A 19639-nucleotide genomic window follows, 5' to 3' on the forward strand; every position below is an offset into this window, starting at 1 on the left:
GAGCCAGTGAGGCTTTGAATGTAACTTATGGCCCATGAAAACTATGCACCTTAACTGTCTTTTGAATGTAGCCTAACTTTCTGATCCAGAACTGACCAATCAAAGGACTAACACCCACTTCTAATCAGAGCCTATAAATGTATGTGAGATTCTTTTGTGGGGTGTGCTCGATTTGCCAATTGGCCGGTACCCCACTGCTGCAGCTCTGGAAATAAAGGTTAAGTTGTATCCTCTACCCCTGTGTGCTTAATTAGATAAACAAGTGTGCCAGGCAACGGACCTTCTTAGTCTTTTGGGGGGACAACAATACTGTTAAACTTAATTCAATTTGGATCACAGTGATCTCATATATATATATATATATATATATATATATATATTATTTCTAGTGAGCTATGGCTGATAAAAAACAACCTTCTGGAGCCCAGTACCGCAAACGAAAGGCAGAAAAAGCTGAGGAGCAAGCAAAGCAAGAGGGGTACTTCCTGAAATACCTTCATACACAGAAAGCAAATCAAGAACATGAATATGACTGTACTCTTGTTGAAACTAGCACTGGGGGAGCTGAATGTGGTGCTCCTACTACAAATGATATAAACTCTAAGACAGAAGTTTCACAAATTGGAGATATTTCTGGAAAACACACAGAGGAAAAAGAGGATGTCAAGAAAAGTGAGAGCACTGCAAAGTCTGCCAAAGAAGATGGTGTTGTGCCTGACTTGAATTACAGTGACCCTGCCAAATGGCCCTACTGTTGCAGTGATAATTTGCGACAGCTTATAATACAACATGGACCACAGCAGGTTGTATCACATAATTTCCCCAGAGACTCAAAAAACAGAAGATTTTCTCCTCTACACTACAAGAGGAGACTAGCAAATGGTGAAGAAGTGTGCCGTCCATGGCTGATATATTCAACCTCAAAAGATGTGGTTTTTTGTTTTTGCTGTAAGTTGTTCAGCAAAAACGGAGGAGGTGCATCATCTCAACAAGGAACAAGTTCAAAAGACTGGAAGAAGATTGGAGCAATTCTTTCTTCACATGAACGAGATACTGACCATTTAGAAAATTATCAAGCCTGGCGTGAATTTGAATTGCGCTTATCTAAAGGAAAAACGATTGATGCTATTAACCCGCAGGAAATTAGGCAAGAAGAACAATATTGGCGACAAATCTCACAACGCTTGATTGCTTTGGTCAGAGTTCTTGGCATGCAAAACTTGTCATTCCATGGTACAAATGAAAACTTGTACAGTGCTAGCAATGGAAAATGTTTAATGTTTGTAGAATATCTAGTCCTTTTTGATCCTATCATGAATGAACATTTGCGTAGAGTTACAGATCAAGAAACAATGGTTCACTACCTAGGAAAAGATAGCCGAAATGAGTTTATACAGCTTCTAGCCAGTGCTATAAAGCAGCAAATTTTAACACATACAAATTCAGCCAAATACTATTCAATTATTCTGGACTGCACACCTGATGTTAGTCATATTGAGCAAATGACAATGACTGTACGTTTTGTTGATGTAATCAAACCATCAGCTAATGAGATGTCTGAGCCTGAAGTTAAGAGAACATTTCTTGGGATTTGTTCCATTACAGGAGACTACAGGTGCCTTTTTAGCAGAAACTCTTCTTAAACAGCTTGAGCAAATGGGATTACCAATTGAAAATCTGCGTGGTCAAGGTTATGATAATAGGAGTAACATGAAAGGCAAAGAAAATGGCGTACAAAAGAGAGTCCTTGACATAAACCCACGTGCCTTTTTTGTGCCCTGCAATGCACACTCTTTAAACTTGGTAGTCAGTGATGCTGCTAGCTGTTGTCTGGAAGCAACTAGTTTCTTCAGTTTGGTTCAACAGATCTATAATTATTTCTCTGCATCGACTAAGCGTTGGCAAATTCTAACAAGCCATATACCAGATTTAGACATAACACTTAAGCCATTGAGTGAAACAAGATGGGAGAGTCAGATCGATGCTTTGAAATCACTGAGATATCATCTTGGTAATATATATGATGCTTTAATAGAGATCTTTGATGATACAAGCCTAACAGGTTCATCTGGAAATACTTCCCGAATTGAAGCTGAGGCCCTTGCTGGTGCAATTAGTAAGTTCAAGTTTGTGGTATCCCTTGTTACATGGTACAACATCCTTTTTGAAGTCAATCTTACAAGCAAGCTACTACAAAATAAGGAAGCTGATTTAAATTTAGCTACAAGGCAATTGCAAGTGACCAAGAATTACCTTCTGGACTGCAGGTGTGATGAGGGTTTTCAACAAGTTTTGACAGATGCTACTGATATTGCAAAGGAACTAGAGATACTACCAAACTTTGAGATGGAACAAGTTAGAAACAGGAGAAAGAAATGGCAGTCTGAGTATGAGGCCCAAGAAGAGGCACCACAAGATCCAAAACAGAAATTCAAAGTAGATTTCTACTATGCTATTTTAGACATGGCCATACAATCAGTTGAAGAGAGATTCCAGCAGCTACAACAATATAATTTCCTATTTGGCTTCCTGTATGATATATACAGTATAAAGAAAAAATCTACTGAAGATATACTTAAGAACTGCAAGAATTTGGAAAAATCATTAGTGCATAACGGAAACAAAGATATTGATGCTGCAGAACTGTGTTGCGAACTTATAGCAATAGCTCGAAGACTTCCAAAGTCTCTGCTGCCACAAGAAGTACTTCTCTCCATACTACAGCAGAAACTCCTGGATAATGTGCCTAAGGTGACACATGCCTTAGTTACATCCCGATTGGATTACTGTAACGCGCTCTACGTGGGGCTGCCTTTGAAGAGTGTTCGGAAACTCCAGCTGGTTCAAAGAGCTGCAGCCAGATTGTTGACCGGGGCTGGTTACAGGGAGCAGACAACTCCCCTGTTAAAACAGCTCCACTGGCTTCCAGTCTGTTTCCGGGCACAATTCAAAGTGCTGGTTATGACCTATAAAGCTCTATATGGTTCGGGTCCAGGTTATTTGAAAGAACGTATTCTCCCTTATGAGCCTGCCCGTGCTTTGAGATGTTCTGGAGAGGCCCTTCTTTTAGTCCCACCTTCTTCGCAGGCACGCTTGGTGGGAACATGGGAGAGGGCTTTCTCGGTGGCTGCTCCGGTGCTCTGGAACTCTCTTCCCGGGGAAGCTAGGCTGGCTCCCTCCTTGATGGGCTTTCGGAAGCAGGCTAAAACTTTTTTGTTCAAGCAGGCCTTTGGAGAATAATCCAGCCCTCCATCTATGTTAATGTTTTATAATTTTGTTGTGTATTTTTTAATTGTTTATGGTTTTGTTTCCCTCCCCCCCCCATGTATATTTTAAACTTTGTAAGGCCGCCTTGAGGCCCAGCATTGGGCAAAAGGCGGGATACAAATAATAATAATAATAATAATAATAATAATAATAATAATAATAATAATGTTTCCATTGCTCTAAGGATCCTTCTCACACTTCCAATATCAGTGGCAAGTGGTGAACGTAGTTTCTCAAAGCTCAGACTTATAAAAACTTACATACGCTCTACAATGTTGGAAAAGAGACCAGTTGACTTGGCAACTATATCAATTGAACATGCCCTGGCATCAGCATTTGATCTGGATGAATATATATACTTAAAGGTGTGTGAAATAAAAGGTTTTAATGTTGTGTTGCCAGTGGCAGAGGTATGCATTATACTGAGTGCCCTTTAGCTCAAAATGATGTGTGCCAAAATATTTTTTGTATTTGTGAAAGATAATCAAAAAATGATTATTACTTATTCTTGCAATTTAAAATAAATTTAGCAGTTCCAAGTTTTGTGCCTTTTATTTTTTCTACAAAACATCTGTTCTTAAAAATTGAAGTTGGCAATTTTGGGGTTGTGTGTGCAAGTAGCTCGCCTTGCCTAGGGCACAAAATAGTCTGGCACCGGCCCTGGGGAGTTGCAACCCAATAACATCTGGAGGACCACAAGTTGCTCACCCTTAGCATAGAGCTTGGCACTAGGATTGTAGTATAGTAAGATGCCTTATAGCAGCTTGAACCAACTGTTCCTCTACTTCAGTATTGTCTAGAAGCAGCTCTCCAGCCTTTCAAACAGGAGTTATGCCTGGCTGGGGACATTCTGCATCCAAAGCATGTGCTTTGCTACTGAGCTATAGTCATTTCCACTGGGGGACTCACCAACGTAAAAGCACTTTTGTACTTCATTATCAAGTACAGCACTGAATTGGGGCGGGGGGGGGATCACAATTTCTGTAACGATAAGAACAAAAGAGGACTGCAAGCCAATACTACACTTTCTCCACACACAAAATGTAGTTTTAAGGCTGAGGAAGAGGTGAGCTTTTTCAGACAGCTTTAAAAAACTTTTGTAACTACAGTAGTAGTTGTTGCATTAACTTCCTTGATGCTCCTCTCCCTTGTTGCAGCATGTGGAACTTTTATTCCACACATAGGGAAGGAGGATAAACAAGGGGACTGGTTGTGGAACAGCAGCTGTTATCCCTTGTTATCACACAACAAAAACTATGCACATTCTATCTAGCTTACAATAGTAATTATAATAATAGAATAACCATCTGTCAGGGATGCTTTAGGGTGGATTCCTGCATTGAGCAGGGGGTTGGACTTGATGGCCTTGTAGGCCCCTTCCAACTCCGCTATTCTATGATTCTATGAATGTCTTCCAGTGTGATTAATGTGCTATTATCTGCCAGTAATGTCCTGCGTTCTACACAGGATAGCAGGTCAGTTTCTTTGGAAAAGGATAAATTGAGACATCCAACATTAGAAAGGGCAATATTCAGAAACCAATAGAAGAACATTTCAACCTCCCAGAACACATTGTGCTTAAGGTAGATATACTTGAAAAAGGAACTTCAGAGGAAGACTCAAGCATGAAACATTAACAAACCTTTCTGAATGGTCACTGTAATTATTTTTACTTTCAGTGTCGCTTGCATTTCATTTCCCTCTTCATTCATGTATATACCCTCCAACTCAGGTTAATACTTTATGCATGTGACAAGGTGAATTCTGGTCTATGAAAGCTTATGCCACACTATATTTGTTAGTCAATAAGGTGCCACAAGTCTCTTTTATTAGTGAGGCTGCAGCACAGCTATCCCTCTGGAAAGGTTCACATGGAAGGAATAATAAAAAGAATTCTGATCCTGCAATAACATAATCATCAACTCTTATTAATTTGAAAGCAGCTTAGACCAGTGTATCACTAGCAATGGGTCAAATCATGATTACCTTAGGAGCTGCACACACCAAAAAGTTACTGGCACAAGAAAAAATAGTTTTACAGGAAATGCAGTTATTAAATAGATACTGCAAGTGTGATTCATGTATCCAGAGGTTATCCTTTTAAAATGGCATTTCATGTAGATGTGTGAAACGTTAAAAGTTTTTTTAAAAAGATTCAAAGTCCGTGTTTTTGCAAAGACATGTATTTCTTATAACTTTACAGCTACAACAAAGTTTTCACAAGCTATACAAAAAGGCTTAAAACAGACGGTGAATAGGTGCATTTAATTTAATAGAACTGCATTTCAGTTACACTGGATCCTAGAAAACAGATTTCCCAGCACAACGTCATTGTTCTGCTAATTCACAGAGCAGTGAAGAATTTAGACAACACATTTACAATTCTCAGACCCATTTGGTCCATCCTCCAGCAGGTCCTTTCAGTCTTGTAAATATGTATGTCCAGTTGCCTGCCTCTTAAAGGAGGCATTTACCTAAGGGGAAAAGCGAGACTGGTTAGATATTTTGACTTTGTTAGGGTCGTATACGTTGGCTATGATCTAAGAAGTAACGCAACTATGGGTGCTGCTGAGGTCTTTTGACATGCTTTTCTTTTAAATTATATATTTATTTATTTATTTATTATAAAATATATATTTTGGGTGTTCAATTTTTTTAAAAAAAAATCTGTAGCTTTGGTGGCCATTATGCTACAATTCCTGGCATGCCTTGGCTGGGAGGGCAGACTTACCAGGCTCTGGGAGCAATGGGGTGTTCGTTGCCTCGCTGGCGCTGATCTCGGGGAATCGCCCACCCGGTCACTCGAGACCCTGCATGGGTCCTCGCTGTGTACGCCGGTGTCCCACAGCTGCCCGCATCCCCTGAGAGAAACTTCCCTCCGCTCCTCACTGACGCTGTGCCTCGCTCTCACGGGACACGGGCAGCTGTAGGGTGTTCTCACGCCCTGTGGGGACCTATGCAGGGTGTCATGTAGCCAGTGCAGGCGAGGCCATGAGTGCTCCATTGTTCCCAGAGCCCAGTAAGTTTGCCCTCCCAGCCAAGGCATGCTGGGAGTTATACGTGTTTTGTCAGTGAAATGCCCACCAAAGTCTCGGATTTGTTTAAAAAATGTTTCGGATACGTTCAGAATTTAAAGTTAGAATGTAATTTTTTAAAGTATGATTATAATGAGATCAGGACAACACCGGGCATTTCTGCTAGTTTAACATAAAAACCAACAAAGTATTATTATCCATCCTGCTATAATGTAATGCAACATGCAGCACCCAGTGTATCCACTTCACTTCCTAAAATTTGAGGGATCCCCCCAAATAAAAAAAAGAAGTTTGTTTTTCAAACAAAATAGCATCCAGAGTTGCTGTGGAGCACCAAAAAGGTTAAATTACCTTGTTTGCAAACTAATTTTGACCCTTTTGGTGCTCCAAAGCATCTCTGGACACCATTTTGTTTCATTTGTGTGTGTTTTAATTCCACCCTCCTCCATTTTCAACAACCATGGGGGAATGTGTGACCCATGGAGAGGAGGTCCAAGTGGTGAAAATGGCTCCAGACCTCTTGAGGTTTCCCACCCCTGAGGTAATGAAATACACTGAATTTCTGTAAATGGAAGAATTGTAATAATGGATTCCAATCTCCTCTTGATACATTACATGCCTGCTCCTATCTCAACTTATTTACTGAAATCCAATAAATATTCAAAATGTGAAGCCACTACAGATCTGAACCCACAAATAAAAAACAAGAACACTTGTTTGTCCATTAACAAATCTTTCCCCCAACCCCTAAGCATTTTATATAATGTACAAACTCCCTTCTTGAATAAGGAAAAAAGTGAGCATTAAGTAAAATCTCACCCACCTGACCTGTAACTACTTAAAACTCTCTATTTTTATTTCTATCAAATATTAGAATTCTTTCTCCCACTTTACAAAAGAATCATTTATCATTCTTGAGCTAAACTAAAAATGATTTTTGATGGCACATATAAGGAGCAAGAGATGATATAGGTTACCTTCCTCATCCACCCCCAGCCATTGGAGGGGGATTTGGGCCTCCAAAGTGGCTTATTCGACCCATTCTACGACGAGGAAATCCTGGAGGTCTAAAAGAAACACAGGAAAAGTCTAATAAAAACCCACACACTCAATAACTCCACTTCCATAAATGTTGTAAATTGCAATCTGATTAAAAAAAAACAGCATGTTCTTTATAACTTTTCCTTTAGCTTGCTTAGTTAGGTGAACAATAGAATGACAGGCTGATCTCAAATTATTCTAAAATCTATAAGAATTCTTCCTTTCTGTAAGCAAAATGCAAAGAGCAGATGCCTATTAAGTAAATTTCCTCAGATACGCTGTCCAAGAAGAATTCTAGTTTCCCATTGACTACACACAATACCTATTCTCAAATAGATTTTGGAATTCTATCATCAATGAAACAGTCTTCCTTTAAGGCTTTTTTGCAAGCCTAGTTTCCTTGGAGTAAGGACCACTGAACACAATGGGATGTACTTTTGAGTAGACATATCAAGGATTGTGCTGTCTGGCTACAGAACATTTACAATAGTCCTTTTTCAATACAATGAAAGATTATACATGTATTGATCAAGAGTCACTTCACATCTTAAGAAGGGGAATAGAAGGATTCTGGCAAGCTAAATTCACCAAGTTTGCACATTGTTTTCATTGTTTTGTTTTTTACTGCTTTTAAATTATATACTGGTTTTAACTTGATTAATGGTTTAATTTGTTTTAAGCTGTGTATACTTATTGTTTTATATTGCATAGTTTTAACTGCACGCCGCCCTGAGATCCTAGTGATATAGGGCCGGGATACAAATGTTTTAAATAATTTGAAATAAAGACACTAAGTGAACTAAATCTGGAAGATTCTAATAGCACTGAAATTAGGGTTAGGTTCATACATAGGGTATGAACCTAGAGTAAAAGGAGGACAGGGCTCCTGTACCTTTAACAGTTGCATAGGAAAGGGAATTTCAGCAGGTGTCATTTGTATATGTGGAAAACCTGGTGAAATTCCCTCTTCATCACAACAGTTAAAGCTCCAGGAGCTATACTAGAGTGACCAGATTTAAAAGAGGGCAGGGCACCTCCAGCTTTAACTGTTGTGATGAAGAGGAAATTTCACCAGGTTCCCCATATATACAAATGACACCTGCTGAAATTCCCTTTTCAGTACAACTGTTAAAGATACAGGAGCCCTGTCCTGCTTTTCATATGGTCGCCCTATCATACATGGCCTCTGCATGTAGGTTTTGCACCTGGTGCACTGAAGTGAACCTTGGATTTATGAGCCATCCCAAACCACGCAACGAACTTTCAGCATGAGACAAGGCTTACATAGGTAGGCTCTACTCTGTTGACTGTGAAGCAGGGTGGTTAGAAGAGAACAGTTTGTGGTTTGGGAATTTTCCATGCATAGGCCCTAACTCACAATGAAGGTTTTAAATGAGAAGCCTTGCTCTTGCTAAAGCTGACATACTGGGATTGCATGTGATCTAGACCTAAATATAAACCATTCTATCTAAAATATCACATATTGTTTATAAATATGTACACGTTCCAGTAAACACACAAATGACAGTTGGGCTTTTAACTAAAGCAGACTCTCTCAACCTGATGCCTTCCAGATGTTTTGGACTACAATTCCAAGCACTCCTGACCACTGGCCATTCTTGTTGGAGTTCATGGGAGCTGAAGTCCAAAATATCAGGAAGGTACAATTTGGGAAGGCTGAGCTAAGACATCAGGATTTCTCACAATGTGTATCATCCAAATTAAAGTGAAATAGCAGTACCCTCTTCCATCATCATATCTGGAGGACGAGGAGGAGGAGGAGGAAGATGTATAGCCTCTTCTTCTCATGTCTGGGTGAATAATGCTCTGGAAACTAAAAGGAGACAAGTTTTCTGTTAACTGAACATCACACCCTTCTCCCAATCAGATTGTTCAGCAGTATTAGTATTTTGCCCGAAATTCTTGAGTGTTTGCCAATACATCATCATCATCATCATCATAAAAAATTATTTATTTATTTGTTACCCGCCTCTCCCTCTGGATCGAGGTGGGGTACAACACAATTAAAAACATTAACTAAGGCTCAGACATGGCAACAGGGATAAGCAACTTTTGTAGGCACATTTGACATTTTAAAGAAGTGTCCCGGATACCACTTCAAAATGCAATGGGGATTAAAGTGTTTGGAACACTCCCCCTCCTCTGGAGTCTCACTTTTCTTGCCTCTACCCCGAGCCATTCCACTCTGCAAGGGTCGGTGGGGAGTGGGGGGAAGAAAAATGAAAAATGGCATTTTTCAGCAGGGAGCCATTTCCCCCACCTTTGTTACAGTCAACGTAGCGATCTTGCTTCATTGACCTTAACAGAGGTATGGAAAAGCATGCTCAGATGGGTACACTTGGGTCTTGGTGTGCCTGTGAGCACCATGTTGCCCACCCCTGTTATACTCTTAAATGAACTGTCAAATAGTGTTTCTACAAAATGACCCTGTTCAGATGACGCACTAAACCACGGTGGTTAAGCATTTTGAGCTAAACATTATGGCTTAGTGTGTCATGTGAACCATGACAACATGGCATGTGAACCATTCCTAACCATGGTGACTACATAGCCATGGTTTTAAACACGCTCACTAACCATTTGCTGCAAAAGGGTTAGCAGCCTAACCATGGCTTAGCGTGTCATCTGAACAGGTCCAAAGTTTATTACCTTTACTTCAGAATTAAGTTTTTTTCTTGTTTTTAAAGGTCTAAAACTTCTTTTTTTATGAACTGAAAATTTAACTGAATGTTGACAAAATCCATTTAAATTTGAAACAAACCTAATTTTAATTAGTATGTTATACTTTGTAAGACTTTAAAATATTGTCAGGATGCACACAGAAGGCTAGAATGCCTAGCTACTGAGATATATGCTCTTCATTCAATTGTAAAATGATTCATTCAATTGTAAAATGAAAAAGGAATAACCAAAATGACTAGAAGTCAATTCACAATTTTGATAACAACTTAAATGTAACTATCGGTAAGTTGTGAAATATTTATTTTCCTTTCTGGAGTATTGCCAGCTCATGACTGTCAGCAGAAAAGACCAGAGTATATTTCATCAAATGAACATGGGTTTTCATGAGAGACTTAAGAGCTAGATCTATTATTATACCTCATAGGAGTTTTGCCAATTTATTTAATTGGCTGTTGGTTGCATCCTTTTGTATATATTTGAATTTATATCATGATATATGGTTGGACAAGCCTCAGATGTCTCCGAGGATAAGCTGCACACTGCAAATCTTAAGGCAACAACTCTACTTACAACAGAACTACAAAGTCTGCTATTCCCCAGAAGAAGTCAGTTATAGATGACAAACTCCATGGAGCCCGATTCCGGCTATCCAACACTTGTCCTGCAAGACACAGGAATAATCATGAATATCATCTCAGAACAATGATAAGTGTACAGTAGGAGAAATTATAAATGTACAATATGAGAATGAGAAAGCAGTATTTGCTAAAATTAAATATTTAAAAAGTTAACTCACGAACTGCATTCTTTTCTTTTAATATGCAAAAGAGCAAACAAAACCACACTTCCAGAAAGTCACACATCAAAATAAAATGTATAGTGATAAATGGTATTTAAAACAAGAGGTCCATGGGGAGCTGTGTTTGAAAAGTTCGAGTCCAAAGCCCTCTTGGGTACACAGAAGTAGTAGCATGGTCCTTGGGATTTTGGCCAGAAAGTCTACTGCACTCATATCCTTTATATCATTTATATGAAAGAACATTTCCCTGACATTAAAATATTCACCCAAGTAGTTCTAAGCTGGAATTTTACCAAAAGTTCCAATAGTAATTTCTAAGTTTATTCGAGTCTAGAAAATTACTTCAAGCCACCATTTCAATACATACAAATGTATAACCAGTGAAAACACACCCACCCCACCTAACATTGCTGGATTTACACCACAGTTGCTAGGCATCGTGGGCTCAGACATAGGCTCAGTTCAGATAAATCATTAGTCAATGCAGTGTGAAAACTCCACTCAATGGTTGAGTTTTTACAAGGTACTCCCCACACAACATGTTCTAACTCCACCGTTGTGAGACTGTGTGTTACCATGAAGTTGAGTAAAACCCATCATGACGTTTGATTGACAGTTCCTCTGCCCTCTCTCTTCCCCCAGTCCTCCCGATGGTATCCCATCAGCCATTGCTGCAAAAACAAACAAACCCAATCCTTGCAGCTCTCCTAGAGTGGCACTTGCTCCTTTTGCCACTTTTGCCAGGGAACTCTGTAGCCAGTGGGAAAAGTCCACTCAACGCAATGGAAAAGTCCACAGAGCCCTCCACACAACATGCAACTCAACGGTTGTGCAGGAACTCCTCTCTGCACAGCGTGGATATTCTGCGTGGAGTGTTCCCCCCCCCCCCCCAAAAAAAATTCCACCATGGGGTGGACTTTTCCACCAGACAACACATTTTTCAACAGTGATGTAAAAACTCCATCGTGGAGTTCTAAACCCACCGCTGAGGAAAATGTCTGAACTGAGCTGTAGAGTAATTTGCGTTGCCCTATATGGATTTTGGGCATCAGGTACTATTGATTCAGTGCACCCACCACTTGCAAACCCAGTGCTGTCGTGGTAAATTTAAAGTGCAGGTGTTCATCATGGCAGTCTCCAGAGCAACATCCCAAGGAGAGTCCAAACATGGAGTCAGCTATGCTGATTCATATCAGCAAAACAGTTCTAGCAGCTTTTATCTCTATCAGGAGCAGGTCTGTTACAAAATTATTGTGTCTTAATTGCCCAAATAAAACCAGACCACCCCAAGATACTTTGCATTAGAACAGTGATAGCCTACAACAATTTATTATTTTATTTATTTATTACACTTCTATTCCGCTCATTAGCCAAAGCTCTCTGGGTAGCTAACAAGACAAATCCTAAAAGCATAAAATACATTAGCATAGTAAAACATAATATAAAACCACAAGTTTAAAACAGAATAGAACCAAAGTAGTAACCAAGATAAAGACCAGCAGCATATCTAAAGACACACTAACACAATTTTTAAAACTAAAGGACAAAAATCCTGAGAAAATAAAAAGGTCTTTACTTGGTGCTGAAAAGACCACAATGTAGCCAACAAGTGAGCCTCTCCGGGGAGGTCATTTCACAACTGGGGTGCCACCACTGAAAAGGCCATCTCTTTGATAGCCATCAATCTCACCTTATTTGGCAGGGGCACCCGGAGAAGAGCCGCTGAGGATGATCTTAGGGCCTGGGTATATATGGAAAGAGATGTTCCTTCACAACTATATGCTGTTGTGGAGAAAATTCATTCCCCACCCTCATCCGATAGTGGGGATTGCAGCTAAGCTCAGAGGAAACAGGAAAGTCTGAAAGGTGTGGCAGATGGCACCAGCATCCCTGCTAATCAAAAAGTGCCCATGCTAGGCCTGTCTCTACTCAAGAGCCCTGTCTCCACTAAGCTACTCCTTTGTAGTAGCTTCCTTACATCTTCACCCTATGTATGTCAGAAGTTACAGAGTTCAACGGAACTCATCCCCAAGTAGGATCCACACAGAGGATTGTAGCCCTAGTGTCTGTGTTGCTGCTGCAAACTGATACAGCTACTTCAAAAGAAAACAACCAGAACTGTTAACTACAGACAATATGCATAAATCCACCACCACTTAATATTTCTCAGCCGTTCTAGTCCTAAAAGTTAACACCTGCAAAAAACCTAGTAATAAAGGAAGTATGTTTTTAGGAAGATTAGTGAGCAACAAAAATAGATTCAAGCTATCAGCTGCCTCCTGCTGCACAAAGCTACTGAAATCATAGCTCCTCTCTAGCACCAGTACTGAGGGGGTGGGGTGGGGTGAATCCATGACCACTTGAACAAAGTACTCTGCTATTTTAAATGTAAGGAGGTCAAGTGGATTTGTATTGAGTGACACGATCAAGGACTAGAGAACTGAGATACATTAGACAAGTAGATTAATGTAGTAACTGAGTGCTCTGAGAAGCCATTTGTTCAGCTTCTTCCTAGGCAAGTTTCCTCAAAGTTAAATGGGGTTCACCCCCAAATTAGCAACCCCAGGATTACAGCCTTTCAGGAAATATGGAGCAGAAAAGGCAAGACTTGGTTCACTCAGATCTTTCCATACGAAGAATCTGTTACATCAGAAAGAACTGTTGGTGTGAAAGGCCGAAGAGAGAAACAGGAAAATGTTGCGGAAAGTAAACGAAACCATAAAACACACACAATTGCAAATGTTGTGAAAACTGCATTGACCACGCGTCGCAACTTGATAGAAGGATTGCATTAGCTCGGCTGACGCCTTCACAACTAGAAATGGCTCTTTCTTTCACATTTTAAGAGGGATTTATAAGTAGCGCATGCCAGGTAAAAGGCGTTCTTACCGTCACTCACGAAAACGGCTTCAGGGTTGCGCGAGTAACACAACTGCGGGTATCATGATCGTTCTCTTCCCTTCCTCCCTCCTCACCCCCAAAGTGGAGGGCTTTCATGCCATTTGACGCGATTCCCCCAGAGCCTTTAAGAACGATCCTTTCACCACCTTAAACCCTGCCATACAATCAACAGACTCCCCCCCCACCACCACGTCCTTTAAGCGCATGTTTACGGGCGTGGTGGAGACACTCGTCCTGTTTAGTAGCCATGATGACATAAATCAGGGTGGCAGCAGCGGCTGCCAATCTTGGTCAGGGTACAAAAGCATGATACACGTTTACTGCATCTCTCCCCATCCTCTCCTCCCGTGAGGTGCAAGAGAGGAGAAAAGGAGCAGAGTCCTTGTGGGGTGAGGCACGCAGTCGTCACCCCCCTCTCCAATTATGCTGCCCCTCCAGAATAAAGGATTCCTCCCCGCACCGGTATCCCTGCCTCTCACCGTTCGAAATGTAAACCATCGCTGCGCCACCTCCACACAGCAAGCGCTGTGCGATCCCGGATCTGACCCTACGGCAAGGAAGTCAGAGCTGGAAGGACCCCATAGGCGTAAGCGCACCGGGGCGGGGCTGGGCTCTTGCGTCGCTAGCTTCCTATTCGATGAGGGATGGGTACTCTCCCTAGCCCCGCCCCCTCCGTCTTTCAATCACTTGGAAGGCTTCGCTCGCCTCACTGCCATAGAGATAGGAAAACTGTAGAGCAGCACAAACACATCGTCTGGGGGGAAATGGAGGGACGGACTTCCTGTTTCATTCAGCGGTCTTTTATTTTATTTTATTTTGGTGGCGGAAGTATGCGCTGCCCATCGACAAGAAGGAAGAAACCGGAAGCTTGGTCTAGCTGCCGTGGTGCAGCTAGGAAATTTTAGGTCCTGGCTTAATGGGCTTATGGGGACATCCTTTAATGGCCACATCTGTTTGTGTGCTTTTGTGTACATGGTTTTTTAAGTATGTATGCTGTAAATTTAATTGCTTTTATTTATGATGTGGGAGCAGCTTTTCATAGGCATCCATACAACTGGGATGAAAGAGTACCAGAGCTGAACCTATGAGCAGGAGTATGAACAGAAAATAATTGTAGAGCATACTTTTTATAATTAAACACTTAAAACAGACCAAGGAAATGTCTCTACTTTCCTGGAAATATTTCTCAGAATAACGAAAATCAAGGAATTATTTTTGTTCAGATAAACTGCCTAGTTTTTACTCTTTAATGCCATTCGTCTTACTTTTTCATTTTTTTAAAATTTATTCTGCTTATTACTAGTCAAACTCTTTCTGTTCACTTGCTACGGATAGATGGGGCTGAGGAGTCATAGCCCTTCAGAAGTGGCTAGACTTCCAGCTCCCATCAGTACCAACTATCATGGCCAGTGGTCAAGAATTATGGGAGCTGTAGTTCAACAACTGTTAGAGGGGCACACACACCACACCCCTAATACAGCATCTATAAAACATAACTGGGTGAAATGCCATTTCTATGGAATTTCCAGTTGTCCCTCTGCTCTAGATCCTTTCTAACATCCTCCACCACTGAGTAATCTCGGGGCTGATAAATTCTGCTTTGACAATGATTTCATCACACAACTCTTTTATGTGACTTTCTGTAACTCACCATTTGAAACGTAAGGCATTGCTGTCTTTTGCCTCCCGGGTATCCTCTTTGCTCTTTTCTGCCCTCCACTTCCGCACACCCCATCAGACCTCCTGTTCTTTTCCTCATTGAAGAAAAGTACAGCTGGGGAAAGATTATTGGCCAAGCACAGCTATCACAATTGTTGTCATGCCAACAGCATGTAAATTACCCATCTCAGAACTCACCTGCAGCCTTTAACAGCAATAGAGTAAAGTTCTAACTAGACAAATCTTGTACGCTACTGGAATTCACCCTGTAGCTAAGCCTAAGTATATGCAACAGAAACAACCAGTCGTTGCTTCCTTGTTTCCCCCTTCTCTATTCCATCCTCTTTATTGAGTTTTACACTGTAAGCTCCTTAGGGCAGGCATTTGTCCTCTTGTACTTTTTATAGAACCACTAGCTGATATGCCCGGCGTTGCTTGACTCCATGAATAATGTTTATAACATTTATTTGATATATAATAAATTTCTATGCAACTTAATCATCTTTAGTTTTTTTTAGTTTGTTTCAGTTAGTAAATTGTTTTGTTAGAATAAATAGAAAATTGTGTTAATACAAACTGTATTTTAAATTAGAGCTTCATGATAAACCACATTTTTTGTTTTACCTGAAATGCCTACACCTCCCATCATGCCTTGGCTGGAGCAGCCGTCTAAACTTCAAAAACCATCAGGACACACAACACCCTTTCTAGCAGCTAAAAAAGATGCAAACCTAAAAATATGTTTTCAAAATATACCCAGCATTGCCCAGATACCTGAATAACATATAGATGGGAAGCAGATCTCAGTGGATGTGTGGAACTGTTTTATGAATGTACTCTGAAGTTATTATTATGAATAAAAGGAAATCAACCAGAACACATAATACTTTATTGGCATAATTTACTATATAAAATCTTCATTTAACAGGTTTTGGCAGAGAGCCAAGATGGTCAAGGCCACTGGTGTCTTGGGCCTTTTATCTGACACACCATGGCACTATTATTATTTGTTTTAGTGAAATGGTCAACCCATCACCTTATGGTGCTAGTGGCATTATGCCATTGCTATAGAGCCACATAGAGAATAAAGCAATTTTCAATATCTCCTGCTGAAGAAATTTTATTTATGGAATGTCCTGAAGGAATAATAGCAATTTGTACTGGACATGACCATGAGTCATAGTCTGGTGGCTAGGGTGACCATATGACCGGCTTTGCCCGGATTTTTGATGAAAAATCCGGGAGGGGGAGGGGAAATCCAGATTTTTCCAAAGGGCAGCTCTAATGGGAATTAACTAAAATGCTTATAACTCCGTCATTTTTTAAGACAAAGACATGAAACCTGGCACAATGGTAGCTCTTAGGAAGCACTTTAGTCATACCAAATTTGAAACAGATCCGTTCATCCATTGTTTTTTTAGAATTTTTTTTAAAATTGAGGTTTTAAAATTATTATTTTAAAAATCGGCATTTTTAAAGATAAAGAGATGAAACTTCACACCATGATAGGATTTACGTAGAGCTTTAGCCACACCAAATTTGAAACAGATCTGTTCATCCATTGATTTTTTAGGAATTTTTTTAAAATTGAGGTTTTTAAATTATTATTTTTTAAACTGTCATTTTTAAGATAAAGAGCTGAAAGTTGGCACCATGATAGCTTTTAGGTAGAGCTTTAGCCATACCAAATTTGAAACAGATCTGTTCATCCATTGATTTTTAGGAATTTTTTAAAATTTGAGGATTTAATTTTTTTTTAAAAAAAATTATTTTTAAAGATAAAGAGATGAAACTTGGCACCATGATTGCTCCTAACAAGGACTTTAGCTATGCCAAGTTTGAAACAGATCTGTCCGTCCATTGAGTTTTAGGATTTTTTTTTTTAAGTTTGAGGTTTTAAAATTATTTTTTAAAAATGACATTTTTAAAAGATAAAGGGCTGAAAGTTGGCACCACGATAGCTCTTAAGGAGAGATTTAGCCATGCCAGATTTGAATCAGATCTGTTCATCCATTGTTTTTTAAGGATTTTTTTTAACAAGTTCAAAGTTTTAAAATTATTGTGTTTTAAAACTGCTGGAGCCATATCCTTCGAACTCAGGTTGTCAAACCTCCTCTTTGGGGTTTTGCATATTGAGCAGTTTCAGCCCTTGGCGTTAAGGGGATCTCCATTCTTTAGGTAAACTGCCACAACACCCACCCTAATGTTAGAGTAGAGAAACTTGTGACAATTATACACAAGCTTTTTTAAAAAATTGAAATTAAAAAAAGCCAGCCATCCGGCTGGCCAGTAGCAAACCCTGTTAACAACAACAGCAGCATGCAATGAGTTAAGACACAGTCAGAAAAAGATATTTGAGGGAAGGGGAGACTGTATCACACAAAGCATAGCAAAAGCTTCAAAGTACAGCAAAACCTACAAAAGTAGGAGTGAGTGAAGTTAATTTCAGATACATTGAATCTCTCACTTGTTCTTTATTTCAGTGATGTTAACATTAAGATGCTATGTAGAACACATTTGTCTTAAATGTGTGCTGTAAAATCAGACATGTGACCAAGGCTATGTTTGGGTGGGCACGCCCCCTTGGTGCTGGACACGCCCCCTTGTGGGCCGACCATGTTGTCCTCCTTTTTGCTTTCCAAAATATGGTCACCCTACTGGTGGCAAGAGAAGACTCTTGGGAGTTCCACCCAAACCAAGCTGGGAGTTGTAGGCATAAGCCTCAGATTTTTTTTTATTAAATTCTTTAAAAAATATTTTAAACCCCAAATTTCATGTTTTTAGATTTTTCTGGTACATTTTACAGCCCGAACCACCAGCGTGCCAAATTTCAAGTTTCTACCTAGTGTTGCTCGGCCCCCCAAGATATATGTCTGCGAGGTAATCATCTTAAAGTAGCAGGCCTGTGCTAGGCCTGTGAGTTAACCTTTAAACAAATTAAATTCATTTCTCTTTTCCTCTCTTACCCTCATGACAACCCTGCAAGGTAGGCCAGTCCTATGCCAGTGAGGTAACTTTAAAACAAATTAAATTAGTCAGCTGACTCATGGGTAGCTTGGTTGTTGCCATCGGTGACGGGTCCAGAGCAGCAACCTCCTTTCCTTCCGCTCCTGATGGAGCCTAGTAACCAAGGCAGCCAACCCATGCACTCTCCCTTCAGGCCCAGTATAAATTGCTGGTTCTTACCTTTAAAGCCCTACACATGGTCTAGGTCCAAGGTACCTTAGGAAGTGCTTTCACCCCTACATTAGAGCCCACCACTTAACGTCTTCTGAGGGTCTTCTGCTGCGACTGCCTAATGTGAGATTGACAGTCACACACCAGAGGTCCTTTTCTTTTGCCACCCCTCAGCTGCGGAATGACCTGTGGGATGAAATGCGCCTGCTGACTTCTTTGCATTGGAGGCTCTGTTATTCTGGCAGGGCCTTCCCTTTTTAAAAACCTATGGCTGGCCATTATATGTTTTTGTGCTGTATGGTTTTATGGATGGTTTTATCTTTTTAAATTGTTTTTAACATTTTTATGGTATTTATGGTATTTTATTGCTTGGTTTTTTTTATCTTGTTTAAATTGTTTTAACTTCCTAGGGTATTCTGTATACAGGTGGAATATACATTAAATAAATAATAATATAAAATGCGAAGGCAATGTGTGGCACATAGCAATGTGTGGCACGCTGGAAGTTCTGAGCTAAGAACTTTGTGTTGCTAAGCAACAGGATATATAAACACAGCTGGGAGCAGGGGTGGGGAGGCCAGGTTGCTCTGCAGTGTGCATGGAGGCCTCAGGTAAGTCCTGCAGGTGAGCGGTGGTTGGGAGGGAGAGAGTTCAATAGACTCCTGGTCAGCCTTGTGCCTGGCTTTACTGGGCACCTGCAGAAATTCTGGAAAAGTATGATACTGAACAATAAATTACCAGTGTGCAGATGCTCTGCGCAAGTCAAGCTAATCATCTTCAATGATAAGCAAGAGGATGAAGAGGCAGCAGACTCACTGAGGGAAGGTGGGTTTTCATCCCAAAGGCCCTTAAAAAAATTAATCTGGCACTATACAAGAAGGAAGCTGTGTTCCATAATGCTGTTACCAGCTGAAGTAAGGCTGGTGGGTTAGGCCTTCTCTATTAGTAGCACCCAGATCCTGGGAACCTTCTCCCCTCCAGTGGTATGTCTTGTTTCTTCTTCTCTCATTGTTTCCCCACAGTTACTGCATTTATTCTGTTGGTCTGTTTAGCAATT

General features: G+C 40.3%; 1 protein-coding gene and 1 pseudogene across 2 annotated transcripts; one reads left to right on the top strand and one right to left on the bottom strand.

Moving 5' to 3' along the window:
* Positions 1–400: 400 nt before the first annotated feature.
* On the top strand, positions 401–4451 carry LOC134395446 (zinc finger MYM-type protein 1-like; annotated as a pseudogene).
* A 2824-nt stretch (positions 4452–7275) lies between these two features.
* SELENOK (selenoprotein K) lies at positions 7276–14335 on the bottom strand. 2 transcript variants are annotated; one of them, XM_063121282.1, is made up of 4 exons: positions 14226–14335; positions 10617–10707; positions 9085–9177; positions 7276–7369 (listed from the first exon to the last, which is right to left on the bottom strand). In XM_063121282.1, exons 1-4 carry the CDS (start codon positions 14242–14244, stop codon positions 7276–7278), a joined length of 297 nt encoding a protein of 98 aa, XP_062977352.1. In that variant the 5' UTR covers positions 14245–14335. The 2 variants fall into 2 exon arrangements, with proteins under 2 accessions (XP_062977352.1, XP_062977353.1); XM_063121283.1 differs by having other exon boundaries at positions 7285–7369.
* Between the last annotated feature and the right edge of the window lie 5304 nt (positions 14336–19639).

The sequence above is a fragment of the Elgaria multicarinata genome, chromosome 3, assembly GCF_023053635.1.
Source record: "Elgaria multicarinata webbii isolate HBS135686 ecotype San Diego chromosome 3, rElgMul1.1.pri, whole genome shotgun sequence".
Classification (NCBI taxonomy): domain Eukaryota; kingdom Metazoa; phylum Chordata; class Lepidosauria; order Squamata; family Anguidae; genus Elgaria; species Elgaria multicarinata.

Excerpts from the sequence above, each read along its gene's own strand:
- SELENOK (XM_063121283.1), bottom strand. Across the intron at positions 9,178-10,616 it reads GCAGACTTTGTAGTTCTGTT|TTTCCAGAGCATTATTCACC; the intron begins GTAAGTAGAGTT and ends GTCTCCTTTTAG. Across the intron at positions 7,370-9,084 it reads AGATATGATGATGGAAGAGG|ACCTCCAGGATTTCCTCGTC; the intron begins GTACTGCTATTT and ends TGTTTCTTTTAG.